We start from the raw sequence: 27,153 nt of genomic DNA, 5'->3' as shown, positions 1-27,153 counted from the left end.
AGTGCAGAGCCAGGAGTAACTCCTGTCCATCACCGGGTGTGACCTCCCCCAAAAAAAGAAAAGTGAGTGTTTATATAATCACATATAAATATATATTTTTATGTGTATATACTGTACAATTATATTACTTAAAAATAAGATAGTCTATCTGTAGGCTGTGAATAATTTTACATATCTTATATTTAAAAAATTATTAACAGCTTTTCAAACTTTTACAGAAAAAAGAAAGCACTGGTCATGCAGAAAAACTGCAGTGGCACAGAGCACTTGCAAGTATGTAGTCCTGAGCACAAATCCCTGGTGTCCACATGCACCGTGTATGATTCTGCCAGATCTGCTCTGCTGATCCCTGGCACAACAAAGAGAGGTGCGGGCCCAGTGAGTTCTATAACTAAAGGGGTGTGCAAGTACCACCCACACTGGGCAATCACCGTACTGTGACTTTCCTTACCCCGAGTGCAGGGTGCAAGCACTGCAGCCCGACGCATGGAGCTGAAAATGTGCAAGCGCCAAAACTAAGTATGTGTTTGTGCATGTGCATGCATGTGTATGTGTGTACAACCTTCAGTCAGTGGCAATATCAACAATAAAAGGAGGAAGGGTAGTAGGAGAGGGAATGAAAAAGAACTGCACAGGAGGAGCCAATCCATCAAGTTATTCATCTGTTCATATGAAGAAAAATTTTGAAAACAGCACAAAGAACTGCATGAGACAGCTTCCATATAATAACCATCTACTCTCAGTCATTTTTCAGCTAGCCATTTTAGTGTGACTTATTTACTGCTTTAAAAAAAGGCGGATAACATGAAATCAAATTCTTCTAAAACAAAGTATGGCAACAAATTCCCATGCTAAGGAAAAATAAACTATTTTAACAGATAGGGTGAAGTAAACACCTAGAGTCATCTAAAATTTATGAAGTAGCTTTTTTCATAATCATAGGAAGAATGTTTTTTAACTAAAGTGATGCAAGGGGTCAGAGTTCAACAAGCTGAAACTAAAGCTGGTACCCTCACATACTAAAGCCTGCACTCCCCTCTGAGTGATAAATAGCCTTAGCCTTTATTCTTCAAAAATGTCATCTTTGGTGGTTATCCTTTGATCTTTAGGATAGCTAGAAGAAGAAGAAAAAAAAAGAACTAATTCTTTGGGATGCAAATTCAGAAGGATCAAATATGACATTTCTCAAGATGATTATTTTGATTTCCTGCACGGTAATTGGGGTCTGGTTCTTCCATAAAACTAAATCTACAGTACCAATATCAAGAATATTTAACACAATATGCCATTAACTTTTTAGGCAACAAATGAAAATTATTTTCAAAGCTTAAGTAAGTGCTTCCTAAGGTGCTTATTTTAAACAAAGCCCTCTTTTTGATGCACAACTTCTAGAAAAACAGTTCCTAAAAAAAAACACTCATTTCCAGGGTCATAATTCCTACCCTGTGGATAATATTCCTCACATATAAGACCAAGTTACTGAAATAGAACTGATTTACTTTTGGGAAATACTGGCTGCAGCATAGATACTCTAGCATGCAATTCTGAGTAAGAATGTCTATCTGCATGGCTGGTTTTTTTTTTGGATTTATTCATCCTCTACGTTAGGAAGTGGAAGTACAAACTAAGTAAATCAAAGTATTCAACTCCCAGCTATGGTGACTATTTTCCAAGATACGAGACCCAAAATGATGAGTCACTAAACAATAATAGTTCCGCAGAAAGGAGTTCTCTTTCCCTGGGGTTGATGAATTAGTAGGAAGTAAGCCAGGAGGAAATGCTTTCATCTATATGTATTTAGATGTATACACACACACAAACTATGTACATATGAATGTATGTATTATACACAAATATATAAGTATCTGCCTACAGGTTAAATTTAAGAATTATGGTAGTATTGGTGAGATTAGTCTATCTACTAATCAAATACTGATATCATAATTAAAAAACAAAACACCACCTGTCCTGCACCACCACCCTCTCAAAAAACTTCTGTCGTTTTATAAATACATAGAACCTGGTATAATTAATGGGCTATATCAGAGCATGAGCGGTTTGCTCTTAAGTCTCCCAAAGAAGATACAATCTGAAAGCACTAGTGTTAACTAGAAAGAAAAAAATTCGGAAGTAGAATTCTGGCTAAATAATAATGCTTTGCAATGGAAAATAAAGTCACCAAATGAACTGCAACTGGCGTGGGTTTCTAAACAGTGAATCTGAACAGAAGTCAAACCACAGAAATCCTGCCATCTTGAAAAGTGGATCTTCAGTGGAAAACTGATGGCATAACATCTAGATATGAAAAAGACAGGCAATGCTATTTTGGGAGTGGGGCAGAAATACCTAATTTGTGAAACACATTAATTTTTTCCCTTTTACTCTCAAAATAACATCCTTCATATAGATATTTTTTTTTTCTTTTCGGGTCACACCCGGCAATGCTCAGGGGTTACTCCTGGCTTTGCACTCAGGAATCACTCCTGGTGGTGCTCCGGAGACCATATGGGATGCTGGGAATCGAACCCGGGTTGGCCACGTGCAAGGCAAATGCCCTTCCCACTGTGCTACTGCTCCAGCCCCTAGATAATTTTTTTGTGGATAAGATTAGCTATGTAAAACAGTCAAAACCAGGAATAAAGCTGTTTTCAATGTGCCAATGTTCTAACATCTACTTCTAACACACCTCAAAAGGTCAGGAACTTTCACTGAAACTCTGAGAAAATTCCCTACACTATTTAGATACTGTGGGACAACAACAAAAATGAAAATCCTATTTATGTAATGTTTAATTCTTAGTTCAATTTTCTAATTTGATGGACATTAGTCACACAAATCTTACAGTTACTCTAAAATATGCAGGGAAAAGGATGTAAGAAAAAGGAAGGGTCCAGAGTGATAGTCAAGTGGGTAAGGCACTTGTCTTGCATGCGGCTGACCTGAGTTAGATCCCCGGCACCCCAAATAGTTCCTTAAGCTCCACTAGGAGATCCCAGAGCACAGAGGCAGGAGTAAGCCCTGAGCACCACTGGTTGTGGCTAAAAACAAAGAAGGAAGGAGGGAGGAGGAGGAGGAAGAGGAAGTGGAGAAGGGGGAGATTACATAAAAGTTAACCTATTTGCCAAGCATTCAACAACTGGTTCCAGTCCCAGCATGGCATAAGGTACCCTGAGCACAGAGCCAAAAAAGATCAATAAAAATATCATCTTTCTGAAAAAATTTCCCTTAAAAGAAAACAAATACTAAACAAATACCAGTGGGTTTACATTTTCAATCAGCTGGGGGATGAGCCCTGATATCAGTAACAAAATGTAGACCATGAGTAAGAAGTTATAGTTTAATGTCAAAAGAAAGTTGACAATAATTTAGATAAATGCAACATATGCTTGGTTATATTCATATATTCTATACATAATTAATATGAAGAAATTAGCGTAAATATTCCAATATGCTTTTAAAAGGTAAACTTTTTTTTAATTGAATCACTATAAGATATACAGTTACAAAGTTGTTCATAATTGGGTTTCAGTCATATAATGTTCCAACACCTGAAGGAACTTTTTTTCTAAACACATTCAACTTCCCGCTGTAACTTTAGTTTTCCTGTTTTGGTCTTAAGCTGCAATAGAAAAGAATTATCAAAACAAATGTGGTCTAAGTATCCCTCAGATTTCATACAGCGGGGCCTTTCTGAATGTAGAAGCCACTTTGAAAGCTGACTTCTCATAATCATTGTCTTCAACATTGTGCAGGCTTAAAATCTGTTTCAAGGATCAGAGCACTCACACTGGTGGGTTCAAGGCCTTTGTCTTCCTTCCAACCCGAACTCACCACTTTCTCCTTGGACCGCAGGACGCCCAGCTTCCCAAAACGCACATGGAAAGGAGAGCACTGATATGTGCCATCCTGCTGTCGCACCACGATGACATCGATGCACCCGGACAAGGTGGCCTGGTTGATGCCCTTGTAGAGTTCTTTCACGGTGACAATCACCTGCCCCGCCAGCTGTCCCACGTAATTCATGGTCTGGGACTAAAAAAACAAGGGCGAAAAAAGAGGTGAGATGTTAACACTGAATTTGTGACTGTGACAATGACAGAGATAGCAGTGACTCAAATAATACCATTCAAATTATGTACCTGCACATAACACTCACATAACACTCTTCATGTAACTTTGATGATTTTTTATACATTTCCACCCAAAGGCAATCTCAGACTTTCTTTCTTCGCATGGAAGATTTTTTTCTAGCCCAATCCTGGGGAATTCCTAAGTGCTTTTTCCTTTTGCATCATGCAGATAGAGCCAGGTGTATTAGGGAATTTCTTCTGAAGCAGAGACCCTGCACAAACTCAGCAAAGCGCCTTATCACTGCTGCCACCCTTCTGGCCCTAGACCTGGGGAACCAGGGACTACTGTATTCACTATGGCTACAGAATCCAAGCAGAATACAAGCTCAGGAGAAAAATGAAATCACACTCTGTTGGAAGACTAGTGAGTCAAAGAGACAAGGGAGGTACGTGAGTGGGTAAACCTCCTGCTTCAACTCCTTTCCTAATTAGAAAAATAAAAATAGATTCCCTTTAGCCCCAAGGTCATAAAACTTTACTTCCAACTATCGAACAGCACATTTCACTTGCCAGACACTTCGACAGTTGAGCAAAAGTCATTCTCCTGTGGCCAGCAGGGAAGCAGACCAAATGGTGGAGACGTCCTTCACTATTGGGGCTCATCTAGGTTTGACTAGTCTGAACCAGATAAGTGAGACTCTTCCCCAGTAATTCACCACAATGCTGCTTCCCTTGACCTGCCTTCTCCTCTGCCTTGGGCTTACAATTACATGCTTGGAAAGTTCCCAGAAAGCACACTCAATGCTGTCAGGTGAATCCAGAGCTAACCTGGGAAAAAGAGCACTGTCTCCTTAGGAACACACTGAGGGGGACTACAGAGGACCTCACCCGCCCTTCGAAGGAGAGTGAGAGCCCCTGGCAGTGCCTGGAGAGTATGCAAGCATCCTCTTCTACTCTTAGACACAAGCGAATGTGTCACACCAAGACTTATCAGCTTTACACAATAAAGCACAGCACAATAATTTCACCTTGGGAGAATTTTTTTTTTAAATTTTGTTTGGGGGTCGAACCCAGGTGCTCAGGGAAATTTCTGGCTCTGTGTTCAGGGGTCTTCTTTGTGGTACTCAGGGGACCACACAGTACTGCAGGTTAAGCATGAACTTGACCCACTGAACTATCTCTCCAGTCCCAGCCTCTAGAATCTATTTCAAAGCCCATGCTACCAACCTCCCAAAATGAATGTACAGGTAAATTAATGGCTTTAAGAAACACAGGTAGCCAGACAACACAAAACAAGGAGATATCCTTTATATGCCAGTGTGGAATAGTTATACTTTGGTGAACATTTTTTAGAATAATTGACTTAAACTTAAAGTTTAAGTTTAAGTTCAAATTAAGTATTATCAAGTGAACAACTACTTCTTTAATAATCAAATGAACCATCAACAATGAGCTTAAAAATCATGGTATACAGAGGAACTACTCTTCCCCCCCCCTTTGGGTCACACCCAGTGATGCTCAGGGGATACTCCTGGTTCATGCACTCAGGAATTACTCCTGGTGGTGCTCAGGAACCATATGGAATGCTGGAAATTGAACTCGGGCTGAACGCATGCAAGGCAAATGCCCTACCCGCTGTACTTATTGCTCCAGCCCCAGAGAGGAACTACTCTTTCATCAGATTATTCATATCTTATTTTTAAAACATGAAATCTTCTAAAGATAATTATCAATTCATAAACACACAGTTGTAAGAAATGATTCATGTGTCCTTTGTCCGGTTTTTCCCTAAACACCTTGCAGGACTAGTGCAATATCACAATCAGGATATCAACAATGATTCAGTTAAGATTCAGAACATTTGTCAACACAAAGGCCCATCCTGTTGCCCTTTTACAAAAAGTTATAGCAATGCAAGCATAAGTATATAAAACCTTTTTAAGATTTCCCCCCACTCATATTTCTACATGTCATCGACTAGGTGGCTGCACATGCCAACTGTCAGTTTGTGTGCCATGGTAAGGCACAGCAAGACCCCCTCACTTGCTGAGTTCTTTCAAGTTTTAGCTATTACAGCAAAATCTGCTACAAGCACACGTTTGCATTTTTGTATGAAAATAAGTTTCATCTGACTGGGAAAGTGACAGCTGGGTTGCAGGGGAGGTGAGTGCTTGGCTGGTACAGACTCTGCCACCAGAGCTGCAGTTACTCTTCGTCCTGCCGGCATTGGCATTGCCACTAGTTCTCACTGTGATCATGAGGATAGGTGTGTAGGGTACTGGTTTTGATTTTCATTTCCTAATGACTAATAATGCTGAACATCTTTTCATATGCTGATATGCCATGTATCCCTTCTTGAAGAGTAGTACAATTTATTCACAGGAAGGATTATAAACATTTTGCTGTTTTTTCTTGTTTCTGGGGTCATGGTACAGAATTTCTGCATATTAAGAATGTCCCCCCCAAAACAGAAATATAATACTTATTTTGTGTAGCTCACTTTTTCACTCTTGTACCAGACAGCATTTTCAAGCAACTTAAGAGTCCATAAGAATTTGCTTACAGTGTAACATATGTCCACAAGTTTCTTGATACTGGTAAATATATTGATAAAAGTCAATCTCCATATTAGTGCTGGACTAATGGTAGAAATTTCTAAGTAGGGTTTGCTGCAATTTAAAAAATATATAATTCATTGCATAGGTTTCTTTAAAAAAGAAACTGAAAAATGATAACTTGTAAGAATCTATAGTCATAAAACATTAGTTTTATAAACAAAATGTACAATAAGCTAACATCAACTAAAGCTCAGAATCCACACTTAACTGTAACTACATCTATTCAAGATGATTTTAATTACCATGGTTAAAGAACGTGCTGTTATACAAGAATGTCTACTGTGTAAATGCTAGTTACTAAATGTAGAAAAATACAGGCTGTCAAATAACCGGTTTTCTCTTAGCAGATATGAAACAATTCCGCTTATACTACAAAAGCTGGAAAAATAAAAGTAAAGGGAGGCTCAGTGCCTACAAACACATTTTCCATGCCCAGGAATGAGAAGTTCTGCTCTATCAGGAGGGTTCTCCCTCAAAACTGGGGGGACGGGGGGATCCATGCTGCTGTGTCTTGCAGAAAGCAACTGATGCCCAAGGAGCTATGCTAACTGGCTTTCTCTCTGAGCAGAATCTAGTCTCCAGATGCATCCAGCACTGGCTGGAACAAAGCAGAACAGTAGCCAGGCCTTGAGCAGTTCTTGACAGCACTCACAGCATGGGTAGGAAAAACAGGACTAGGGGACCCAGGCACAAAGGGGGTGTGTCGCCATTAAGACCCCAGCTTTGGAAATAAAACAAAGATTCAAAAAATTAAGGAAAAATATATACTTAATTGTAAGCATTATCCTATTTTATAGTGAATGATGCGGCAAGTAGAAACCGGGGAAATGAACTGAAGAATGGAGAGTCATAGCGACCGAGGAGAGGAACACAGAAAGAAATGAGGTGTAATTCAGAGAATGAGCAAAGGGATACGGAATCAGAAAGCAGCGGACATAAAGATGCTCACAGAGAAGGAGAAACATGGAACTAAATATAAGGAAGCATCCTTATCTTCAGGCTCAGAAAGAGAAGACGGGATAGAAAATCACATTTATTTATACTTAGAACTGGAGTTTATCCACACTTCAACCACATCTCTGAAATCTGGTAGCATTAACAATGATTGCAGTAGCAGCAACTAAGTTTTCAAGCAATTACTGCACCAAATCAAGCTGCTTCTTAATCGCAAGCATTACTATTTCTATTCTTTGGTGTGGGGATTGTGGGGAGGTGCCAGGGATCAAATCCAGGGTTTGTGCATTAAAAGCATGCACTCTATCACTGACTTATATCCTTGGCCAACTACTTCTATTTTTAAAGATAATGAAACTAAGGCTTAGAAAGACAAAGCATTGCTGTGGACTGAATGCTTCTCAAATTCCAGTTTTGAAGTCCTAAGGCCCTATGTGACCCTATTCGGAGGAAAAGCCTTGGGAATCTGGCTTAGATGTGGTCACTGGGCATGGCCAATGTCTGGATTAGTGTCCTTACAAAATGAGAAACAAAAGGGTGCTAACACAGCTAGAAGATTCGCTCACTTGGCCCAGCTCCCCCCACAGTGCCCTGCTCCCTGTGAGGACACAGTGGGAAGGCAGGACCTTAGGAGGAACTGAATCTGCCAGCACCCTGATCTAGCGCCAGAGTTACAAAAAGCAAATAAATATATATACATATATACATATGTGTGTGCATGTGTAACAACACTACACATTATAGTTTATTGTATAACCACAATTGGACTTCATTACTCTGGACTAAGCATTCCTTTTCCTTCACATATCTGAAAGAGTCAGGGATGTGGCCCAGCAGCTGAGCACATGCATTTCATGTGTGAGGCCCTGAGTTCAATGCGGGTGGGTGTTTGGGGGAGGGAGGGTCCAGGGAGAGAGGGAGACAAAGGGCTGGAGGGCATGCCTTGCCTACACAAGAACCCGAGTTTAATCCTTGGCACTGTAAGGCCCAGTATTAAACCGTACAGCCAGGCTGGCCAAGTATAACTGAGTATGGCCACAGCCCCCAACATTGGAGCCCCACCTCCAATGCCCAAATCTGATATGACTGGGTTTACCTGTTGTTTAATTACAAACTGTAAACATATCTGTCTTTCCAAAACTAGACACAATGGTGCAGCCTGGCTGCTGTACTTGACATAACAGCCAGGATCTGTGAAGGACCACACACCTGCTTCCTTGGGGGTCAATGTTAAGTGCATCCAGCATAGGGATACACTTACTGAACTGAATTCAAAATGGAAAGAACTAGTAGATAGCAAGCAATTACTGGGGGTCAAATGGCCCTTTATACATCCAATCAAAAGACTAAATAATCTACTGAAATAGTCTATACCACTGAAATTAAGTAGTGCCCACTGTTAATCTTTTCATATCAAATTCTTTAAAGTAAACGTATACCAGTATGTAGAATAAATGGGTAGCTCTTTTTATGAAACTATTTATTAAATGTTTAATGATTTGCCTAATGGCTTTTCCTGAGCATTAGAAAAAATTAACACAAATCATCATGATTTGCAATAATTTACTTTAAAAAGAATCAGTAAATAGATTTAAATACCGATCCACATTTTATAAAACTGCCCAATTTAGTTTAAAGTGGTATGCTCAGGAAGCTATTAAAATATAACAGTTTCTAAGAACTATTAAAATACTGTATGCTTCTAAATTGTTCTCAATATAAAAATGAATACATTCTAAACCATTCTTTTATATCTTTCAGAATATGTTTCCTAAGTTTAAGTTCATCTTCATAGGTGTACTCAATACTAGTATAACTAGTTAACAGTTCTATCAACAAATGCAACTGGCTTTTACATGTCAAGTGCTAGTAAACCTGTGTATTACCTTGTGTAATCTTCACAATCACCCAAGAGTTTGTATCAACATTCCTGTTTAGGAGGTTCAAAAGTGCTGAGTCACTTAGTAGAGTCAATATTCAAACCCGGGATCTGAACCTAGAGCTGAGGTCTTTAATTCCTCAATAAACAACGATGATGAAATTCTTACACACCTCCTATGCTCCTCACCCTCGATTTTTTTGCTGCAAGCAGGCTGCACTCGACAACTGAAAACTGTCATTGCTGACTGTTACTCAGCCATATACATGCAAAATAATTATAGGGGGTTTGATGAAGACTCACCTACCCTCTGTGTCTCTGCATACCACAATGAGCACTGGCACTGAGCCCTCCTGCAGCCCCATGCTGCAATGTCAGGGAGGCTACACATGGCTGAGGCTTGCAGATGGTGAGGAATCGTTTTTTATAAAAATCTGACATTTCCTCCAGCTGTCTAATCACAGACATGAGGAATGTGCTAAGCACAAACGGACACTTCTATGTACTTCAAGAAACAGCCACCAGAACAAAATAGTTACCTGGTTCATATTCCAGCTTACACTGTGCTCTGGGACCAAATTCCTCTAGGCACTCAAGCTTAGATAGGCATGAGCAGCAATCAGCACATTTCAAGAACTTTCTGTAACATACTTCATCTTCAAAAAATCACTGCAAGTCTTGCACGGCAGACATCACTCATTGCGTCTGAGATTTAGACGGAGACCAGTGATACTATCTTCTACTGTTCACCAGAACTCAGCTCCTCTCTAACTCAGGTTCCAGTCTTCCTTCTTTCCCAACATCATCTCACTCTCAAGGTCAGCTCACAACCTTGAGGCAAAAGACCTGAAGGCTGAAACCAAGTAGTCTGAAGTCCCTTTAGTTGTTCCAGAACCCTGAGGTCAGAATCAACCTTAAAAAAGGGACCACGAGGGCAAGGAGATGGCTCAATGGGCACCGAGCATACTCTGCATGCAGGAGACCCGGATTCAATCCCTGACACTATGTGGTCCGCTATGAACCAACAGGAACAACTCCTACGCACAGAGTACAGAGCAGCCCCCGAACACTGCTGGGTATTACCCCCAAACTAAAAGAACATGGGAGCTTTTTCTGGCCTCACCTACGCGCAGGAGCTTGTGTTGGAGACCCATCCCAGAATCTGAACCATGCCAGGCAGGATCTATCACTGCTAAGCCTGTGGTCCTGGTGTCCTGTTTCAGACGTGCCAGCTGAGTGGGTCCCCCAAATCGGGTCAGACTATGGGGATTCTCCATCACCGGGACCAGCTCCCACCAGGAACCTGGACTGTCCCTGCTAGACTGGGTATCTGCCCTGTTGCTGGGAACTACAGCTGGACACAGCCCAGAGCTGCACCCGTGGTCTTCAACCCGACTGCTTACCGCCTCTCCTTGTGGCTTTTTTTGGCCTCATCTCCACAAACCTGACCCCCGCCCTTGGGATTCGTCCTCCAGGCTCCTGTCCCTAAACCACCTCCTGCTCTGGTTGAGACCCACACAGCCTGGGTCACAGGCCCTAAACCCCAGCAAGTAATACTGGCAACTCACTTTTTAAAAATTATTTAAATAATTTATTTTAGATTTTTTTTTTGGGGGGGGGAGGTCACACCTGGCAATGCACAGAGGTTACTCCTGGATCTGCATTCAGGAATTACTCCTGGCAGTGCTCAGAGGACCATATGGGATGCTGGGAATCAAACCTGGGTCGGCCACGTGCAAGGCAAACGCCCTACCTGCTGTGCTATCATTCCAGCCCCTAGCATTTATTTTTGTTTATAAATTTAGCTTTAAATTATTTAAGTTTTATTTTAAATTATTTAAGTTATTTTTCACTTATTTAAGTACTCTATTATTTAACTATTTAATCCCTTAATTATCTAATTTAATTACATCTTTATTTTATTTTTTTTTTTTTGCTTTTTGGGTCACACCCAGCAATGCTCAGGGGTTACTCCTGGCTCTACACTCAGAGGACCATATGGGATGCCAGGGATCGAACCTGGGTCGGCCTCACGCAAGGCAAATGCCCTAACCACTGTACTATTGCTCCGGCCCAGATAATTTATTAAATTATAAAATAAGTAACTTATCACTCTTTAACTACTGAAGTATTTTATCAGGTAATTTATTGTAATTTATCTAAATGTTTTATCTAAACTTATAACTATTTTTATAATAGCTAATTTAACTAAAATAATTCATTTTACTAATTTATCGCTTATTTAATCACTCACTTAACTTATTTTAATTCTAAAAATAGCTTTTTTACTTGTATTTAATTTTGTTTACTATTTGTATAGTTACTTTAATTTATTGCTAATTTTGTTTAAATTAATTTACGGTAATTTATTTTTGTATGTTTACACATTTCAGTTTTATTTACATTCTTAATTTTGTATTAGGTGTTTTTAAATATCTCAGCTTTTATTTTACTTTACCAATTTTGCTTGTTAGAATTTAGTTTCATATTTTGTCTTAAGTAGATTTTACTGTAATTCATTTGTGATTTGATAATTTTGTTGGTTTGGGGCCATATCCACTTGGACTGGGGCAGGCTCACTCCGTTGTACTTGGGGGAATCTTGGGGTTCCGGGGATCAAACTCGACCTTTCCCTGTAGGGTGCTTGGCCCATCAAACTCTTTCTCTAGCTCTATTTGTTTTTTACTATATATTTTATTTGTACTCACTAAATGAAATTTTGGTTTCATTGCTTATACTGCAAAAATAAAATAAAATAAAAGGCCATGGAAGAGGAAAGGTAGCAATGGCACCCAGAGAAATGCCTGCTACACATCTCTCTCTGGAAACAAAAATCTTGTGTTTGCCTGCAAACTTCCTGAATACACCAACTTCCTCTGCTGGCTGCCTGCCAGAGTGAAAAAGGGAGTCAGTGAGTCTTACATAGGAAAGGACCATCAGTGTAACACCACTGCAGAAGCAGCTCAGAAATACCAAAGGAGACTGTGTAATTCCTTTGAGGACAACACAGAGGGTTTGTGATGGAGAGCGTCAAAATAGCTTTCGTACTGGCCTGTGTCATTAAGATTCATTTCCATACACTCAAAGCAAATCTGAGTACCTGCTTCAACTCCAGGTAGCAGAGTAAGACCTTTTAATATAAATATAAAATAAGTAAAACACTGCCCTCTTTTCCCCGAAGGGTCGAACAACAGAAAGGGAATTATTGCCTGACTTAAAACTTTGTGAGTGTTATTTTGAATAGAGAATTTAGAATAGAGAAAGTGAAGGGTGGAAAAGCTGTCTGTGAAAGTCAAGGAGGACTTTGGGGAAGACACATTTGTTCTACAACACAAAGGCATGTGACAGGAACAAGAAGGCAAGAAAATGAGCTTCCCTTGGCCAGGGCCAGGCGAGGGAACACATGTGCCAAGAAGAGATGCTCTGGCCAGCCAGATGAGTATTTCTCAAAGCACCCTTCTACCCTGCAATATAATTAAGTTTTGGTGGTTAAGATGCAGATTTCCTGGGCCCCAGGTCAGACTTGAAAACTGGAAGTCGGTTGGTGTGTAAGAATCTGTCCTCTTTGATTCTGACGGCTCCCCATGTGGGAACACCCCGTCTCTACCACACAGGGGGACTTTCTCCTCCTGATGTTGATGCTTGTTGAGAAAACAGAGTACTTATGAGCCAAAATACATATTCCCTCCTCTAAGGCAGCATTTCTCAACCAGGGGTCATATGTGGGATCCAAGGGCATTCCAATGGGGCATTCCATGTGAAAAAAAATCATGAAAATAGGGGGCAGGGCCTGAGACAAGGGCCCAGCCTATTAGACAGAGGGGCCACAGGAAAGAAAACAAGGTTGGAGAGGAGCAATGTCGACAGAGGCTGGGAAGACTTTCCCAAGAGGTTTCTTACCTAGTTATATATAACCCAGTACCACTTCAACCTTTGACGGTTCAGGGGTCTCTAATGGAGGGGGGTGGATTTTCATTTGAACAGCGATGACAGAATGGCTAGCTCTGACGGTATTACCATGCCCTGTGTGACATCTGACCCAAACAGGGTGAAATGAACATGTTAAAGTGTGAGGTGCCAAATTGAGCAGAAAATGAGGCAGCTGAGCCACCGGGGACTCGGGCAGGGGCAGTCCTGGCTCCTCCCAGCACAGATACCTGTCTGATGAACAGTGTTACTGAAGGAGAGACCGCTCAATGGTCTTCCCTTGCATGCATGAGGTGCTGGTTCAATTCCTGGCACTGTAGGCAGTTGCCCTGAGCAACATGCCAGAAACAGCCCTTAAGCATCCACCTTAACCACCAGGTTGGCCCCAAACAAAAGTAAACAAGATCTCCATGTTTGCCAACAATGGACTTCAAACGGGCTGATACTAATTTTGACTTGGTTTGGAGTTTTTCATTACTTTCCCCATGAAAACATACTGAGGAAATCAGCAACAAATGTCTCAAATGATGTCTTTTTTTTTTTTTAACTGAATTCAGACTTTCTTGCCCTCTTTCTCTATTTTTGTTTTTATAGAGAAAGGACATGAGGCTGACCTCAACACTGTCAAGGTTATTAAGCTGATATCTCAAATTTTGAACACCTAATTTATTTTAACTACAGAAGCACAAATTTCTGCTTACTGGACTCATACCACTATGAGTTCACCATACTATCTACAAAGTAGATAAACAATCACCTTGGACTGTGTAAGGTTCAGGCACTTTGTCACATGGCCATACTGTTCTTTACTGCATGGTAGCCCTGGTTTTTACAATTTGCTTTGCCTTCCTGGTGAATATACGAAAGTCCGTAAATGCCCCCTGCTGCATCTGAGTTCCCTGTCTTGTATACCAGTCACTGAGGCAGTCATTTCCAGGATTCAAAAGTCAATACCAGGGGGTGGGGGGGGACAGGGCAGGGCTACAGACAGCAGCCCGGCAAATGTACGGCCTCAGCCTGGTGCCTTTGTGGCAGTCACGAGTCCGATCTACAGCCCCTGGCACCACAAACGAGGTATGCGACTCTTGGCAAGCCCCCAAACCTAAAGATGTCCCGGAGGCATGATCTTTGGAGAGCAGCAGTCTGAGTACCACAACCACCGCGGGGAGCACAGGCGCCAGCACCACAACCTGACGTAAGACCCCTGACAAGCAGCGCAAGGGAAACCGTGTGAGCACCACTCTCCACCCTAGCAACCGCAGGACTGGGGCAGTGATGAGGGGAAGGGGGCTGGGGCACCCATGACGAGAGAGGGCTGGGCACTGATGTGGAGAAGGGGGCTGGGACAGCCATGAGGGACAGAGGGCTGAGGCAGCGAAGGGGGAAAGGGGGCTGGGGCGGTGATGGGGGAGGGGCTGGGGCAGCCATAAGGGGGAGGGGGCTGAGGCAGAGAAAAAAAAAAAGAAACACCAGCTTTCTTCTCAATTCCACAAACTGCCCTCAGGATCTCAGACTTCATAGGAGGAGCAAGGCTATTCTCAGCTTCCTGGTGTGGAGGAGGTGGACACAGAAAGGAAATGAGGTCCACAACAAATGTGACTCCACGAAGCCTAGCAGAAAAGTGCAGAAGGAGCCATGGGGTGAGTCCTTGCAGGCTCTGGGACTGAAAGCAAGCAGGAAGCACAGGGAGTCTGGGGGTGCCCACATGCGAGCACACGCCACAGGATGGGGCTAACTCACTTCAGAATTCTAAATTCTGAGAGATGAGAAGTGCTGTTGTATTGATGAACTCCCCCCAAAGCCCTGCAAAGTGCTTAGCCATAGTTCTCAGCTAAGCACTGAGAGTGAATCAGTGAGTGAAAGAACACAAGTTTTAAAGAACTGAATGAGCAAGGAGAGGGTGGGATGGCACACTACTTTGTTCTGCAACCTGAATGAAAGGACAACTTAAGAGATAAACAAAATGCATGTCACTGAGTACTTAGGAAAATGGCAATACAGCAGAGGCCAGTCCAATGTTCCAAATGTGAGGCTCAAACCCGAAACAGCCTTTCCCCGGGGGCTTCAAGGCCTTGCAGAGGGGTCGGAGCGAGGCAGCAAGAGTACACACATAGGGCACTTGGCTTGCACACGGCCGACCCAGGGTCAATACCGGGCATCCCATATGGGCCCCCAAGCTCCACCAGGAGTGAGTCCTGAGTGCAGAGCCAGGAGTAAGTCCTGAGCACAGCTGGGTGTGACTCAAACAAAAAATAACCTTGCAGAAGAGACTGCATGGATTGGGTCAATGTGAGTGACAGAAAGGATATCTTTCTCCTTGAGGGAAATCTGAAACCATCTCTGTGAGGACAGACTGTGAAGACTGATGCAACTGGGACACCTGGGAGCCCCGCCTGGTCCCCTCAGCGCCTAGCAGGGGTTGGGGTAAGGTGGAACATGGAGATGGCTGATCTGCCAGGGAGTCAGTGGAGGCCACTCTGAAGGTGACAAGGTGCAGTCAGGACCTAGAAACCAAGAGAAAAAACCCCAACACGGGGAGCTCTTAATTACTAGCCAGGCCCTTTCACGCAAAGGTTCCCCACTCAGCACAGACCGCACAGTCCTGACGATAATCTACCCAGAGAAATGGCTTCACTTAATGCTCAGCAAGAGGAGGCAGAATATTCTTCTCTGAAAAGAAGTTCAGGAGAGAGCAAGGAAAACCAAATATTCAATTTGTACTTTGTATTTCACAAGTTCACTGAGTAAGTCCTAAGTGGTCCCCATCTAGTCCCCCTACCTCTATGTCTCAGCAACCAAAGATTGAGGTTCTCTAAAATTAAACGGCTCTTACTTCTTAGAAAGGCTATGTATTTCTCTTCACTGCTTCTGCCCTTGTTTCCCAGATGCAGAGTAACACCTTGTCACCCAATTTTCAGAATCCAATTCTTATCTCTTCCTCTCATGGCTAATACCCAGTTCTAATCTACTTGACCATGAAGTGACAGAACAGACCATACTGTTACAGAGACCCTTTTAGCCTGAAAGGGGACTAGAGAAAAACACAGAAGTCATTAGGAAAGGAAACGAATTTAAGACTGCTTAACCACCAGAGAGGATGAATACGTAGTCAACCTTTATATAACAAATCTATCAGCATATAAAAATTTTTGGATGTTCATACCAACTCTGCTATGCATTACAATATTTAGACATCAAATACTTTATACCTTGAATTAGTCAAGGTTTTTCTTTTTTGGTTGGGGTGATGGAGTGCTGGACTCAACTGGGGTCTGCTGCATACAAGACTGTCTCTTGGCCTCAGGTTTTTCTTTCTTTGAAAAAATTAAAGTAGGGCTGGGAGACCCTTTAGCACCAACGGGAGTGATCCCTGAGCAGGAGTAAGCCCCATGCTCCCAGAGGGTGCTACCCTGAAACAAAATAATTAAACAAAAATTAAGGCATATTTGATACACAATAAGATTAACCTTTATGTAGTATACCATTTTAAACATACACACATGCAAAAATTACTACAATCAAGATATAGTACTAGATCACCTGTTAAAATGTTCACAGGCGGTCCAATTTTTTTCGGACCTGTGCTCATGTCCTATTCCAGTCATCTCTTTCACTCCATCCTCTTCTACGCAGGGACCTATTTCCTGTCCCTACAGTCTTGTCTTTTTTAAATCAAATCATATAATATGTTTTATGCCCTTTTTTAAACTTGGCATACACACTTTAGACTGATCAACATTACTGCCCAAATCAGTAGTTTCTTGGTGGTGTAAAGTAGTATCCCATTTTATAGGTGGATGTACCAAAGTTTGTTTATCCACCCACGGGCAAAAAGACATCAGGACTGTGTCTGGATTTTGATTACAATAAAGACCACTACAAACCCTGTGACCAGGCTTGCTTTGCCTGTGAACATAACTTCATTTGGTTGAATACTGAGACATAGCATTATTTAGGAGTGGAATTGCATGTATTTGTGAAACTTAATTTTGCAACAATTGTTTAAAAATATCTTCAAATGCTCTTACAGGAGCCCACTATTAAAGTAAGTCCCTCCTGGGGCTAGAGATAGTATAGCAGTTAAGGCCAGAAGAGATTCCCGAGAGCAGGGCCAGGAATAAGTCTGAGCACTGCTGGCTGTCGTCCTGAAACAAACAAAACCCTACTTAAGTTACGTACAAACTGGTAATAATTTAGCTCTTTTATTAAGTTTGAATTTCATGTGGGAGATTTGTTTAAAATAGAAATTCACTCACACTGGTGAAAAGTCAAACTCTTCATTCACCTGCCTTAATATTTTAAACTACATATATCCTAAATAAAGCCACACACCTCAACTACAGTTCACACATTTTCCTCCAAATCCTTCCCACTGTCAGTCATGGGAAAGAAACTGGGAAAGAGGAGGGCATTCACATTTAACCTTTTAAAACACCATTTTATCAACAGAGACTTGAGTGTGTGACTACTATTGTGTTGCTACCAATGTCTCTCTTTGTTTCAAGTATTTATCAGTCCCTCATTTAGTGCACATATATTTAGGAGCATGAGTTCTTCCGATGTATGCATGCAACCCTTGATCCTAAAACCAATAATGCTAAATTTATGTACGATTTTGAACAAAGTGTAAGAAGTTGTTTTATAGGACCTGTATAAAGTCATGATGATTCTTCCACCTGTAATATAAGTGGAAAATATTAAGCTTATTATTACATTGTAAAATCATAAAAGTTTGGGGTCAGAGTGATACTACAGAGAGTAGGGCACTTGCCTTGTACATGGTTGACCCAGGTTAGATTCCCAGACCCCATGTGGTGACCCAAGCAACTCCAGGAGGGGTCCTTGAGCACAGAGTCAGGAGGAAGCCCTGAGCATCACTGGGTGTGGCCCCAAGACAAAAATATATAATAAAACCACAAACGTCTTAAGAAAAATGTTTATCGTATGCTTTCTAATATGATAAATATGTACTAACTCTTCAGTTGGTGAATATTAACACCATAAGTAACTTAAAAAAAAAACAACAAAACAACAGGAAATCTATCATTTGGTTCCTGTATGAAAGGTACATGATCTTAACTATCTATGGAACCACACATAGTATTTTCAGTGATGACAAAGTCATCTTCAGTATAACACATGCTGAGTAATCCAAGTAGGGAAAAAGATGACAATTACCAAGAGACTGTTCATCAATGAAAAGTTACTAACCAAAGCCACACAGGACTCCGTGAGTCCATGCTGCACCAAACAGGCACGTATCTGAGCCACTGTTCCCCAAGCCTGCTTACTCAGACACATCCGGGAATTTTCTAAAAATACAACTGCCTAGAAAGAAGGCTGAAATAAACACTGGTGCTGGACTGAAATTACAAGTCTTCAAGAACAGATACCCAAATGTAAATGTGTTTCTGCTGGGGTTAGGATACATACGTAATATCCTAGCTCTCTCTGTTAAAACCAAAAATCACAGATCCTCTTAGAAGCAAAAAGCATCCCCTCGAGTCCTGATTGTGGTTTCTAACTGCCATTCTTCAATAAAGGGAACCAGTAGTTCTTGGACAAGGTTCTGATCCTAAGGCTGGAGGGGGAAAATACAATTCGAGGCTGGCATATTTAATACTGCCAGAAAAATAGAAAGGGTCTCAAAATCAAATAATAGGGCATGCTAAAGGAATACAGCAGTTAACATAAATAAGATCCTAATAGCTAAAGCTGGAACAATCTGAACAATGAAACAACAGGTTTAGATAACAAACCTACAGAGTAAGTTACTTGTGAGTTTACACCGAAATAAATTAATAAGTAACTAGGGTGAAAGGTCAGTTTTAGTTGAAAACAGAAATAAAAATTCACTTTTAGAGCACCAAAGAAATGAGTGTGGTAGGCAAAGGATGTTAAATATAGGACAACGGTATGAGGACAAGATGTTGGCATAGCCTCAAAACATATTTCCCAAATACATATATATGAGAAAAATATTAATAACTTCAGAGTGGAGGTTAAACACACCTTAACCAAATCATCAACACAAACTTTACCAGAGTAAGACCAACATCAGGGACACCCAGTAGGATTCTGTGTAAAGGGAACATGACTTGTAGGGTCTTCAAGACACAAACACATAACATCTACCAAATTAGGAGATAGTATCAGTCAAAACCAAGTTGAGGGAAATTCTACAAAATAACCAAGGAGCACCTGGCTAAAGGTCATCACAAAAAACCCAGAAGAAGGAGGAACTGTCTACTCACTGTCAGACAAAGTTGCTATATGCTCTAAGCAAGGTGGGGTTCTGGGTTGGATCTCAAAGCTGACAAAGGCCTTTAACCAGGAAAAAAGCTGAGTAAAGGATGCAATTTAGTTGGAAAAACAAAACAAAAGTCAAACAAACCCTGAACTCCTGTTCTCTTCTATTTTGATTTAGTCTAAGGCACTGGGATTCTAGTTAATTCTGAGACTTTAGCCTGGGAGTCCAACTTGGGAATCACTCTCCCTGGCTGGCATCAGAATCACTGCAGAGCTCTGAGGACTCCCACAGATTACAAGTACTTTTTACAGTCCCAAACTGGACCTTTAGACAGTGTCTGCTGACCACAGGTAAGTGTTCCTAGTCTCTTGAAAACCTCAGAAAGTGAAGAGAAAGGAAGATGATACATCTTGTTCTTCTATATCATTCCTCTGAAGGAATTATTTTTCCAAAATAATTTCAATCTTATTACTATTAATCTACAATAACTAAGTCCTTGTTAATTAGGTGGGGGGGGGGGAAGGCTAGCAACTTATGTTCACAGGTTTAAATACTGCCCCTTGACTGTGTGGAAAATCAGTTGTCCCCAGTTCAGTCTCAGAGAACCCAACAACACTAAGTGGGCAACTAAGTTGATTTCTAAAAAATAAATAAACAAATTATTACCTATGGAATGAGTGCAACACAAAGAGAAGTATTTTCCTAAGAGAGGAAAGATTTATTAAATCCTTTAAGAAAACTTCCCAGTTCACTTATAAGGGACCTTATTTGACTAGACATCAGGTAATTGGATTATGACTTGTTTTCCAGTGCTCAAAACTGACTGACCAATTTTGAACTGAACCAAATTTAAATCAACAGAGTAATTTTAGTTCAGCTAACCGGGACTATGAAATCAGAAACAAGTATCTGGGCAAATTAAAGAGGTACATTTATACAGTCATTTAGTAGAAAACGGTTCAGTTGTGTTACAAGCGAACTATTTAGAAATATAGCAAAATATCTTCCTGTGAATCTTAGCCAATTTAGTGTGGCACAATAAATATTTGCTCAATGAAAAAAAGAATTTTGTTTTCTTTCAATTACTGACTCTATCACGCCCTCTACATACAGTATAGAAGAGTGGTTGTATACATACATGTGTTTTACTGAAAGCAACCTCAGGTTTCTTCCTAACTGAAACCAGATGGGGGCAAAAATATAAAACTAGACAGAAGACAGTTTTCCAACAACCCAGACATGTTTCTGGCAGCAATTTAAGCTACCTGTGACCAATTCCTGAGATCAATTGTGAAGCAAAGGTTAAAAGCAAGGAGAAATGACAGACATGTGGGTGGGGTGAAGTGGGTGCTTTTCCATTGCCCACTAGGGCTTCCTAACTCAGCATGACTCAATCCCTAAGCCCTGAGTAAGGAATGACTAACCTGCTATCATCTACCACTGTCTACGTCACTAAAATCTTACCCTAGATAATATATACAATCTTGTGTCCAGAAAAGCTTTGGACTCAACTGCATAGATACCAAAGTCCTGAGAGAGAATTCAGAGGGTAATAGGCAATGAAGCATGACCCTCAGAGGGTCAGGGCTTCCTGGAGTACCCGAAGAACCAAAGCCAAGTGTCCCTCAATGGGACTTGTCCATGGACATCTCAGCCTCTGTTCTTAGTAAGAACTGCCAGATGCCCACTAGAGTATTCAAGTACCTGTCCCACCTGTGTCCTGGTACTGGTCCATGCCCCACCGTGGAAAACCTCTAGAGACCTGCTCCAGAATCCCTATTTGCCCTAAAGCACAGAGCAGCCCAATTGTAGAAGCATTTCATAGAGTTAACAAATTTGGCTATGTGCTCTGTTAGTACATTGTGTCCTCATTTTAAAAATGCGATCAAGTCATTTAAAATAAGTGGGTGTTTGTGTGGGGTGGGGGGGGGTGGAAGGCCAGTAGATTCCTTTATAACTTCAGGGTACATGAATATAAAGTAATTTGGTCCTTCCCTTACCAAATAAAAGAAAAATCTTCACTTTATTAAAATTTATGGAAAACAATTTTTAAAGTTTCCAATTTCAAAAAATTGCTTAAGTCGTTTTCTTATTTATAAAACAGTGAAATTTATACATTCCAAACAAACAACACCAAGAGTAAAGAGCCCTCTAAGATGGAGACTTTCACCTCTCAACAAGTGGCCATGCCCAGGTAGCGTAAGAAGTAAGGAGTGTCCAGGTCACTGAGGGCTGGAACCCCAAGAGTTAGGACTCCCCCTCTCTCTAGTACACACACCCAGGTTCTAAAGTCTAACTCCCATATTATCAGCATAGCTTATTAAGCAGATAGAAAATCCAGTGTCCTTAACACTAGCCACCCAGAAAACCTACTTCTCCAGAAAAGAGGAAGTGATTCATGGGACTTCAATGTTCTAATGTTAACTTAAAAAGGAACTTCTAATAAAAATCTAGTCAAGTCAAATACTCACTGACTTCCCTCTAGAATACACCAGGAGGAAGAAGAATGAGAACTTCCAGTAATGGGGTAATTTGTGAATGTGAAAGTTACTCAACAAGTGAATTTTTAAAAAGCACTTCATAAAGCATCTAAAACTTTTCTGTTCACTATTCCCCCAATGGACCTTCACAACAATGAGTGTGGAATGGAGATGTGGCAGGGCGCCTCTCGGGAGCACTGACTTTCCACTCACATTTAGACAAAACGTCCTACCAGTGCCCAAGAACCCTGGAAACAAGCGTGTGCACACCAAAAGGGCCCCAAATGGTAACAATATTTGATGACAATTTTTTTATAAGTCAACCTCATTCTGAGCCACATATTTTATAAATTGTCTAGTTATTGTCTTATTTTATACTTATTTTTCAAAAGAGCACATATTCCTAACTTCCCTAACAATACCTCCACGTTACTGTACTTCATGTTACGTTGGAAGAAAAATGTTCCATAGGCAGAATTATATTATCCTTCATCACCTGAATTTATTTAATGCAGCCTTCAAAATTTACACTGAGCTCATCTTTTCTTTGTATCTTTTATATCTTGCAAGAAGAGAAAACTAGATAAATTCAGACCGTATTTCCTCTGCCACACATTTCAAACTTAACATAGTTTAGGTTTCAAACCTTTTGGACAGAACAATAAAAACCATAAAGCTTGCAGATGTCTTTTAATCTCTCAAACCACTGCCCTTAGAAGCAAAGTGAATGTGAAACCGGATACACTTAGTTTGAAAGCTGGTTTTTAAAATAATCTGCTGAAAGCCCCAACTTACTTTTTTTCTAGGAAGAAAGTTACTTGATAAACAGAAAAAGATAGAAAGATGTACCATAAGGAGGAAAAAGCAGAGAGCCCATGATTGCTGTTCCACATAAAAGACCTAATAGAAAACATCAAGACCACATTTTCTCAGAAGAGGCCCAGAGTTAGCCTCTTTCTTTTGGTGGGTGTCTGTCTCTGCAGTCCCCAGACTGCAAACAAGGGGAAGTGGATATTGATGGATGACACTCACCAGGATACCAGGAGGGGCCTTCCCATGGTAAACATCTTCTGTCTTGCTTATAGGGCCTTCATGAATCTTCTCCTCATTTTCACTATCATCTTCTATATAAAACATTTTAAAATGGAACTAGCTTTTCAAGCATGTCCCTTACCAAAGAAGTGTATCTAAATCATCAAAACTGAAAGCTGTTCTGCTGACAAACTGAATGCAAACTGTGTGCAGACACAGTAATATGGTTAAAATGAAAAGGAAATGGTTCTTGTGAAAAAAAAAAAAGGCAAAACATGCACAACTTTACCAATAAGATTTGCTCAAAATGCCTCAACCCGTCTCTCCAAAGTAGATAAGCAGAGGCACGGCCTGCTGGGCCATGTGTTTACACTGATAGGCACCACGTCCTACCCAATCACATGACGGCCACGCAGCTTCCATCTCAAGGGACAGGGATTGAGTTAATGATTCTCTCAGTCAATCACAACCTCATTTCAGAAATGAAAACAAGTCTATGTATGGAAAAGTAATCTCCTATAAATCCATCATATAAGGGAAAGCTTTATACACCTTTGGCATCAGAAACAAATAATATATGCTCTCCTGAACTAAAATTACCCAAGACTGTGTGTATGATCAGACTGACATGACCCCGATATAGTTTCACAATGCAGATGGAAGGAACTTAAGCGGATTTTTCTAAACACCTAAAACATACCACACACAAACCAAACTAAGTTCTTAAGTGAAATACCTTATTTCTACCTCTAAGATTTTGCCTTGGGCTATGCTGTCCACTACAAGCCATCATCAACCACAGGGGTTCTATCTGCACAGTGCCTGGCACCCATGAAATATGCTGTGTCAAATAGATATTTAGAATGAAAACAGAATTGTAAGAAACGTTACATGCTGAAATATTCCGAATATACTGTCAAGAATAACATTTAAAATTAACTTGAAATCATACTAATGTTTTAAAATTTAGCTCCTGCTCTATTAGGCAGGGCTACTCAAAGGCCCAGAGACCATCTTGAAAGCATCAGTGGGAGACAGGGAAGAACAACTATTAATGGAGAAGCAAAGATGACAGAAATTTCTGTCACTCCATAAAAGACATTAGATTCATCAATGATATACTGGCAGCTCAACTATTTAATACTGCTTGCATTAGTAGGTTTTTTTCTCTTCCTGTAAATCTTCCTCTTCCTCTCAATCTAAGCATCACACAAAAATGTCAAAATTTGCAATGTTTGTCCAATTAAGACAAGGGAGAAGTCAGTAACATTTTATACAGAAATAGAGCAAACCAAGGGGCTGGACAGATAGTACAGTGGGTAGAGCACTTGCCTTACATGCAGCCAATCAGGGTTCGATCCCCAGCATCCTATTATATGGTCCCCCAAGCACAGAAGTGATTTCTGAGTGAGAGTCAGGAGTTACCCCTGAGCACTGCTGGGTATGGCTCAAAACTAATATAAATAAATAAAAATAAAAATAAATACAGCAAACTAAGATACAGATAATAAAGATGGCAGAATGAAAACAAATCTCACCACAATGGAAATGGGGACATTTTTCTTGCATTCAGCATTTCACTGCTTGGTGCCCAACCTACCAAGTCTTGATGTAAGCCTGAAATATGGAAACTGCCCAAGGGTACTGAGTCTAATTCAGAGCTTAGTGGATAGCACAAAGGGCTGGGATCCCCCCCAGCACCCTTAGTGTGATCCTCATGGCCCCAGCACTATTGGGCTCAAGCTGTATCATCTTGGCAGGCCTGAGCATTCGCTGGGAGTGCCTCTGGGCCCCCCTCAGAATGACTGAGAGGGCCCCCAAATAAACAAATAAGTCTATCCAACATACAATGTGCACATCCAAACAAATTAATATATTTTGACCTAAATGTCATACAGTATGTAAAAACTTAAGCCTTTTCTCTATATTCTACTGGTGCTATGAATCTGTATCAGATGTGAAAAACAAAACAAAACAACAATGGTATTGGGATGTTGGGGAAAACATGGAAAAAGTGAGAGGGTAGGGTGAAGCAGAAGTGAGCAGGAGAGAACAAGATTAAAGAGATTCAGAAAAAACTAAAGGTTAAGGAAGAAGGGGAGAGATGAACAAATACACAGAATGAAAGGAGGAAAGGAAGAGGAAGTAGCAGGGGTAGAGTGATGAGGATATTTAAAGAGAAAAACAGAAAAATGCTTTCCCAGTTTATATATTTAAATAATATTTTTACCCCTTAAAAAACATTCTCCTTCCCCTCTCCATGTTTGCTGGGATATGGATGGTGGGGTCATACTTGGCTGTAGAGTCCTGGGGAATCTGGGGGTCCCAAAGGCAGCATCATGTGGCTCACACTCAGCAAAAACTGGGGACCAAACTCATGGCCTCCTGCTCTACTACAGAGTCACATTCGAGGCTCTAAGTTTGGGAAATGAGCCAAGTTCATACCTAGGTTCAGCATCTGTTTGCGTTAAGGAAGAGAAAAGGGGAAAGAGCTAGGTGGGGAGAGGATTGACAAGAATGAAAGAACATGTCTAGCCAAAAGAGATTACTCTGTTCAGGACATTTTTTACCTCAAATACCTCTTACACAAGCAGCTGAGATGGCCCTTTTGCTCTCCTGCTCACTGTGGTATTGTCTCACTGTTTAGATCGATGATTCACAAAATGTTCTGACCACAAGGGGCCACGGGCCAGACAGCAGGAGCTCATCTCCCAACTTCTATTACGACACAGGCACACACCTCCAGCTTCCCTGGCAGTGACGTGTGGCCCAGCCCCATCATCTGCATGGGACACTTCGCAGACTTGGTCAATAAAAATTAAAAATGACAACCACTCTTCTTGGAGTGGATATGACTTCTACATGAAAAAATGCTACGTTCCTGTCAAACTTTTTTTATACATGCTAACAAATGGTTGAACATGACAGAAAATCACATTTCACTTTTACATAATGATCTTAATAATCTTCAAAAATTTTAATCAACTTATTGATTTACAATTGGAGCTTAGCTTTACTCATCTATTTCTGCGTAGGTATCATCATGTCCATAACAGGCAACAAAAATATGTCTTTCATATGCCGGCTATAAAGAAGTACAGTAAGGGGGACAACAAATGGCAACTGAAGGCCTACAAGAATTGAACTCACCTGGAAGTGTGAGAGTAAGAGGGGACACTGAGACACTGGTGAGGTACGTGGGCACTCTGGGGATGGTGTGTGTTAGAATGATGTATTCATCAAATATAATGGTATTATAAATCATGGTACCTCAATAAAACGGTAAAGGAGCCAGAGAGACAATACTGTGGGCAGGATGCTTGCCTTGCACACAGCTGACCCAGGTCAATCCCTGGTAGCCCGTATAGTCCCCTGAGCACCACCAAGAGTGAACCTGAGCACCTCCAAGAGTGATTCCTGAGCACAGAGTCATGAGTAAACCCTGATACCTCTCAGTGTGGGGAAAAAAGGTGGGGGAGAGGAAGGGTCAAGAAAAAAAAGTGGTAAAGTTTAATTTTTTTTCTAAGATTGTAGTCTTCAAGAAAAAATATATATATATAGCTTAAGTAAAGCAAAAATGCTTGTAAGGAGAAGAAAATCTCATTCATATTCCATAGCTGATACTAGATGCTATATTCCTGCTATATTCCTGATTTCTTTTCCTACCACTATTCCTGGAAGGATAAGAACTTAACTACAAGGTGCAAGGATTTCTTTAAAAAATGATCTAGGAATAGGAGAGATAGTACTGCAAGTAAGGCTCTTGCCTTGCATGCAGCTGATCCAAGTTCAATTCCCAGTATCCCATCTAGTCCCCTGAGCACCACCAGGAGTGATTCCTGAGGGTAGAATCAGGAGTAACACCTGAATTTCGCCAGGTGTAGCTCCCTCAAAAACAAACCAAAAACCAAACAATCAGAAATGACCTATTTGAAATTTGCTA

General features: G+C 40.9%; 1 protein-coding gene across 1 annotated transcript in view; it reads right to left on the bottom strand.

The window, feature by feature from the left end:
- Positions 1-27,153, bottom strand: part of LPIN2 (lipin 2) — an 82,712-nt gene that overhangs the window by 33,287 nt on the left and 22,272 nt on the right. The window contains exon 2 of the mRNA XM_055126607.1: positions 3,832-4,032. Within this exon, the coding sequence (XP_054982582.1) occupies positions 3,832-4,023 (192 nt within the window). The 5' untranslated portion in view covers positions 4,024-4,032. The remainder of the gene's footprint in view (positions 1-3,831; positions 4,033-27,153) is intronic.

Source organism: Sorex araneus, chromosome 2, assembly GCF_027595985.1.
Source record: "Sorex araneus isolate mSorAra2 chromosome 2, mSorAra2.pri, whole genome shotgun sequence".
NCBI lineage: Eukaryota > Metazoa > Chordata > Mammalia > Eulipotyphla > Soricidae > Sorex > Sorex araneus.
The sequence above is the reverse complement of the archived record's forward strand: the minus strand, read 5'-3'. Positions and strand labels throughout refer to the sequence as shown.